Source organism: Pyxicephalus adspersus, chromosome Z, assembly GCF_032062135.1.
Source record: "Pyxicephalus adspersus chromosome Z, UCB_Pads_2.0, whole genome shotgun sequence".
Taxonomy (NCBI): Eukaryota; Metazoa; Chordata; class Amphibia; order Anura; family Pyxicephalidae; genus Pyxicephalus; species Pyxicephalus adspersus.
This window is the reverse complement of record NC_092871.1, coordinates 62,442,990-62,450,077: the sequence shown is the minus strand read 5'-3', so window position 1 is coordinate 62,450,077 and position 7,088 is coordinate 62,442,990. Positions and strand designations below refer to the sequence as shown.

The 7,088-nt window shown below is 37.8% G+C and overlaps 1 protein-coding gene across 2 annotated transcripts in view; it reads right to left on the bottom strand.

Moving 5' to 3' along the window:
• Positions 1-329: 329 nt before the first annotated feature.
• CRAT (carnitine O-acetyltransferase) overlaps positions 330-7,088 on the bottom strand; it is a 43,723-nt gene continuing 36,964 nt past the window's right edge. For both annotated transcript variants that reach the window (XM_072431273.1, XM_072431274.1), the window contains 4 exons: positions 6,232-6,367; positions 3,395-3,457; positions 1,824-1,961; positions 330-1,741 (listed from right to left, as the gene is read on the bottom strand). In XM_072431273.1, the coding sequence (XP_072287374.1) occupies positions 1,526-1,741; positions 1,824-1,961; positions 3,395-3,457; positions 6,232-6,367 (553 nt within the window). In that variant the 3' untranslated portion in view covers positions 330-1,525. The remainder of the gene's footprint in view (positions 1,742-1,823; positions 1,962-3,394; positions 3,458-6,231; positions 6,368-7,088) is intronic.

Below are 7,088 nucleotides of genomic sequence, written 5' to 3'. Positions count from 1 at the left end.
TTACCGCTTTTAGCAACTTTTTTCTACTACGAGTCACACTCGGGGTTACCACTAGGGAGGTTAAAAGAGTGCTCAAAACCCATTTTTTTCAAACTTGCCTACCCATCTTCTGTTTTTTGAAACCCCCACTACTTTCCATCACTACATATCTCCCCTCCTATTGTGAGTTACTTTCCCCACCTCCTAGATTGTAAGCTCTTCCGGGCAGGGTCCTCTCCTACTGTGTCACTGTCTGTATTTGTCTGTCATTTGCAACCCCTATTTAATGTACAGTGCTGCGTAATTTGTCAGCGCTATATAAATCTTGTTTACTAATAATAACAATATAGTTCCCTTTAAAAAACTTTTCTGCATTTTATACAAAATCTCATCTCACAGGTACAGAAGATATCACCATCTTAGTGAATTGTTTTTAAACAATGTCTAGCTCATACATCCAGTCTTACTGGTGGTTTTATATACATGAACATACATGATTGAAAAATCAAAGACTAAATAGATGAACCATGTTGCATTTAAAGGGACATTCCACTAATTCAAGGCACTAATTCAAGGCATACACAAAGCAATTTTCCTCTATATTACTTTTTTTCTTCTTTTCTTTAACAAAAATAACAAGCCATTTCAAATCACTCCTCCAGATGGAATAAAGTATTTTCTCTACTATCCCCTTGTTTGATAATTAATCTGAATGTTAATCAATTTTCCATTATATCTAATCCACATATCAATCATAACACAAAAAAGTTTCTTGGATTTCAAATACAATGGTTAACCAATAATCATAAATCCAACAACTTTGTCTGATCAATTCTTAAATAAAATTCCACCCGAATATCCATGTAATGGTGCTGGGGCATAGAGACTGATTCCAGCACTGTCACAAAACTGTAGGTCACATGCTGCCCGTACAAGGAATTCAGGAACCCCTTTTTCACACACATTCTTTGTCCTAAACAAATAAAGTGACATTGTCTATTTAAACATTTCAGTGAATACATGTATAGCCAGGGTTTAATGAGCTTAAGCTACAGAATCGGTTCCATATATATGGTCTTTTTTTTACATGATGGAACAAGTAGTAGAAGAAGTGTAGTAATTAATTACACTTCAGCTTCCTGCAATTAGATCAAACAGATCAAACTGATAATTCTTTGCCCATGAACAATGTCTGTAGCTTCATACTTGGGTAAATATTTTAGATCTTAGTCCATCTTCTTTATAAACTTACAGTTACAAGAGCATAACAATCAATATTGATTTTTGGCATAATAAATTCTTGCAATTTTTTTATAATTTTCATGATTAAAAGTTGTTAGTGAATCTTGAATCAAGCTTTCTGATACTTCCATGATAGTGTTGGCCTCCCAGAGTGGGAGGGGCATGGCATTTTTTGGCTGTAGTCCACAGAGGTACAGGTATTTCAGTAGACATTGGGGAAAGAGCCAGAGCTTGCACATAAATGAATAATGCACCATAAAACTTATTCTGAGTCTCTTGCTGGGGGTAAGGTCACTCCAGTGGGTTACAGCTTGGATTTTGGAGCATGATGGATCAGCTGCTTTAGATCCAACAGAGTATTTTCCAAATAATGAGCCATCCTGGCTGCATTCGTGTCTGCACAACTGTTAAATGCAGACACTGCAAAGTTAATATGCTCTTCCATGGGGTTGTAGCAAATACCATATCCATCAGGGACCACTGGGCCAAAGCACATGACACAGTCTGTCTTAGCCGGCACCTACAAAGGAGATTAAAAATGTTTGTATGGCTTATAGAGAAAATACATAAAAAATGACAATAATGCTTCTGATATGGTATACCTGACTGGTGGATAGATTAAAATGCATCGCAATGGCGTATGATGTGTCCATGAAGATTTCAGGAATGCTAACCAAATCCTCAATAGCTTGAAGTTTCAGTCCCAATAAATGGCGGTCTATTGCCTTACCAGTAATGGCCTGTAGGGAGAAGAAGGAAAATTAGCTCAAACTTAGTTTAAAACAGAAGTATAAAGTACTTATAATTTTCTTCCCCTGGGTTCTTCTTTACTATTTTAACATTCAAATATATTACTTGAGACACATCAATCTCATCACTGATTTTCTATGCTTCTCTTTGCAATGCAGACAGGCTTATGGGACGGGTCTTTAGGGTTCTGTACATCCTTGCTCCGTACTCCTCACAGCCCCATTACAAGCAGCGAACTGGCTCTTGAGAGGAAATATACAAATATAAAACATGCCTTGATGGGTAGATGACAGTTTAAAGAAGTAAGCATTCCAAGCGAGGCTGCTTCTGCATGCAGATTGCTTGAAGTCAGGTCCATATGTGATGCTGACCCTCCACTACTAAAAGAACTAAAATCCAATAAATGAAAGTGATTGACCAGGGACACTGGGGAAGAAAGATGATGTTACTGGACAACGGGGCTATTTCTGTAGCTTCTAATGAACATGGTGAATTGAAATTAAAATGAGCATTTTCAGTGTATGATAGGAGTCTGTACAACTGTGCAAGAATAAACGTAGGGCTCAGCTTTAGGCAATATTGCCTTGTACCATTAGGATCCTTATCCCATACTGTATAAAGTTTGTAGTTTTTATGAGCTTGTGTATGATTTCCAGGGTATAGCCAAATATTATTAAAATCATACACCTTTGTAATATAAATTGTATATAACCTTTGTTTATGTGTAACCAGGCTTGTAATGTATCCATTGTAAAATGTATCCATTGTGTTGACCATAGTTTGTTTTTTTTGTTTATAGATCCTTTACATCCAAACAAGTTTTTCTGCCTTTCTGTCTTAGTGATCATGCCAGAAACATCATATGATGGGTAGCAACCTAATAAACCCAGTGTTTGTTTGTTTATTGGCACATTTGGAAGGAACAGTTGGAATTCCAGTATCTTATTATCATACCTGGGATAATGAATCTTCATTTGGCCATCAGTGCTGACAAACCATTAAAGGCCTAGGTGAAGGACTCATGGTTTATGACGATAGAGATATGACAATGGGTAGATGTAATAAACAACAAAAAGGGTTGTAAAACCAGGATAGTAAAAAAAGGACAGTGTTGGGAACACAGGGAGAAGACAGAGACACAAGACAATTTTTTTACACTTGTATGGGAGTCATTACAAACAAAACAATGCAAGGCAGGACAATTAAATTCTAATCCAGACTGGCCTAAAGTGTGTGCCCAGGGTATCAGACTGTAAGTACCTTTGAAGGCAGGGATGTCTATGTGCATAGTCAACATGGCGTCTAAGCATAAAGTTCATAGAAGGTAATCAGAAATAAAAATTTTAATATTTTCTGCCTGTAGATTTAAATATTGATTTATTACCTGATGGCACTATGAACATATGTCCTAAGTAATATTTACCATGTCTGTGTAAGCTCGATGGGCTTGCACCGCTTTCCTCAGCAGATCTACTTTTTCTTGGTTCTAAGGATGAAGAAATAAAACAGAAAAATCCACACTGGTTACATGTATACCTATTGCCAGGACTCCAGTAGAAAATTATGTTTTTGAAATTTAAATAAGCTTTACATTTACTATATTACAAATTCGGTCTTTTAATTCCAAGTCAACAATCAATAAAACTGCATAACAACGATTTTGCTACTGGGAATAAAACATGTGATTTACATTATATCGAGTGTGCTGTTTCTAAATCTGAACTTAACAGATTTTAGGTTATAGGCGTGCTATAGCTGTTCAAATGGTTGGTAATTGGGTAATGCATTTTTACATGGGAACATTATAACAGCTGCAGCTACCACTATGCCTGCTCCCGCCTCAGCTGAATCACGTCCCCTGGTGGCATGCATGTTCCAGCAGCGGCTGGGCATGTCTGGGCAAGTCAGTGAGCTGACGTCAGAAATAGGTATATAGGTGAGATGGACTAGTACGAAACCATCTTATTGGATAGTACAGCCAGGCCATAGTGAGTCTGTTTTGAGCAAAAGATGAGTAGGCTCAGCTGTGTTATTAAACCAGACAATTTACCCTGTGTGATCAACGCCAAGAACCTAACCAAGAGGGCAAGATTTGCTTACAAGTATTACTTTGGATGTGAAATTGTAGATCAGGTTAACAGTTGGGCACCTCATATCTGCTGTCAGTTGTGTTACGTTGGCCAAACACAATGGTTGAATGGGAAAAGGAATAAAATGCCTTCTGCTGTGCCTATGGTTTGGCGTGAGTCAAAAGACCATCACTCAGAAGGCTACTTCTGTATGAGTAAAATTGCTGGGTTTTCGAAGAAGACGAGTAGTCAAATATTGTCTACCCTGATTGTGAATCTGCTCTGAAGCCAGTGCCACATGATGCAGAGAATCCAGTGCCAGTCCCTCTTACATCTGTTGTTACTGACAGTGACATGTCAGACGAGGAACAGGAGAATGATGTCAATGTTAATGAATGGTATGAACCCCAATTTGAAGAGGGTAAGCCACATTTTATAAGCCAGTCAGATTTAGATGATCTAGTAAGAGACCTGTCTTTGTCAAAAGAGAAGTCTGAACTGTTAGCCCCCCGATTAAAGGAGTGGAATTTGCTACAAAAAGGAACAAAAACTTAACACTTTCGTGATCGTCACACAAAGTTTGCAGGTTATTACAAGCTGGAAAACAACATTTGCTTCTGTACCGACGTGAGTGGTCTGATGATGGAGTTAGGTTGTAAATACATACCAGAGCAGTGGAGATTGTTCATAGACTTGAGCAAAGCAAGTTTGAAAGCTGTATTGCTGCATAAAGGTAACAAAAAACCTTCTGTTCCTCTTGCTCATGCCGAGGGAACGAAAGAGACATACAAATCCATGGAGGTCATTTTGAAATTGATTACCTATTCAGAATACAAGTGGAACGTTTGTGGTGACCTGAAGGTGGTGGCACTCCTTCTTGGCCTGCAATTAGGATATAAAAGATATATGTGCTTTGTGTGCCTGTGGAACAGTCGTGATGACAGCAACCATTACAAAGTGAAAGAATGGCCACCCAGACTGAAACACACTGATAAATCACTTATTGATCCACAGAAATGTTACCTTCCGCTACTTCATATTAAACTTGGATCAATGAAAAACGTTGTCATTGCAATAGATCGTGATGGTAAGGGTTTTCAGTATCTGAAGGACAAGTTTGGAAAAGTTATAACCGATGCTAAACTGAAAGCAGGCATTTTTGTTGGTCACCAAATCTGCAATTTGATGTGTGATGCCACATTCATACCAACTCAACCCACTTGAACTTGCTGCTTGGTATTCATTTGTGCTAGTTGCACAAAGCTTTCTGGGCAACCAATGACCATGCTGAACTTGTGAACAACATGTTAACAGGATACCATCAACTTGGCTGCCGATTGTCACTTAAAATTAATTTCTTACATTCTCATCTGAACTTCTTCCCACAAAATGTGGGTGATGTGAGTAATGAACAAGGGGAGAGGTTCCACCAGGATATTTCTGTTATGGAAACAAGTTATCAAAGCCGGTGAAACCCCAACATGATGAGCGACTACTGCGGAGACAGCGGAGAGCCTGAAACACTTCTTAAGTGTACATGTGTGTTGAACAAGAACTCAGGTGAATTGTGTGTAATTGTATATGCTGTTGCAACATAAAACTATGTTTTTGTAATATCATGGAACTATGAGGAAAAAGTTAGCTAGGTATAGGGATTACATAGTAACTGCAGAACGAAAGACTGTAGCTAATTGCGCCTATACGCGTAATTAACTTACAATCCTGACAACCTAGGCAGAATCAGACTTCAGATTTGGATTCAGCACACTTGATTTAGTATTGGACACATGGATTAGACTAAGTAGCAAACAATATAACTTTTTTTGTTATGCAGTGTAATTATTTATAATTATAGCCCCTGAATGTATGTCCTATATGGTAATAGCTGCAAGCATCCTTGATGTACACACATCATTCATTAGTCAGACTGCTGATTGAACAGCAAAGGAACACAGATGTATTGATGGGGTCTTTCCTGCCTTCTCCTTCACTGAAAGCATGTTCATTGTTAGGCTTACAAGTCCTGTAGAGAGCAGAAAAGTCCTGATTCTAAAATCTACCCCTTTCTAACTTAATGCTGATGTGCAGGAGAATAAAGAAGGCTTGTTCAGGTACATGTATTAGTTCTATGTAAAAATGAATGTAACAGAGATCCAATTTATGGACTGGGGGGGGGGGGGGATGTAATCACCTTTTTTCCAGAATCCTCCATGCCCTGGACAAATTCCAGAGAATGAACAGAAGCAGATCGGATGGTATCTGTCCTCCCCAATCGGAACATTCGAAGTGATGCACTTTCATAGGTGGAACAGGCCCTTCCATACATCCTTAAAGACAAAGTATAATGCTTTGTTAGCAAACACTTATTCTATTTTATTTACAGTGTTAACCTTAAAAGTAATATGAATTTCACATTTTTACAAGTCTGTTCTTTATGGTTACTGTAATAATTATAGTAATTTAATGTTTAGTCTGTAGAACTCTCAAAGGCTCAGTGCAATCCATTGTGTAACACAAAAAAGCAGGAAGGAGAGTAAGAAATACATAACGTTGCCCTTATGTTTCTACATAAAAACAAACATAGAAACAAAGTTGTTTTGTCCCAAACCCAGTGGAGAAAAGGGTGGAGATGTTGGGGTCAGTGACGGCGCAAGGAGAGGTGAGTTTAGGAAATAATTGCCAAAAGGTAAATAATTTTGTTTTATTACAGAAAAAAAACTTTTCCTTTTGCAATAAAAAACAGCTTTCGAAGTGGCTTCATTAGTTATTCATCAGGACTGATGAAGCAGCTTGGAAAGCTGTGAATGTGGCTTAATAGTAGTTTCAGATTTGCACATTTCTAGCTGACAGTCTGCCTCTAATACAAGGCTAAATCACAATCTGACCATATCACAAGCTTGCTTAAACAAGAATACATAAATAAATCAAAAATACTGAAAATGCAATAATTCGGTATACTGTATAGTACTATATTTTTCTAAAACACCTCCCTAGTGTGGTAAATTTTAAAACAGAGTCCAACGTCACATACCTATAGACAAAACCACA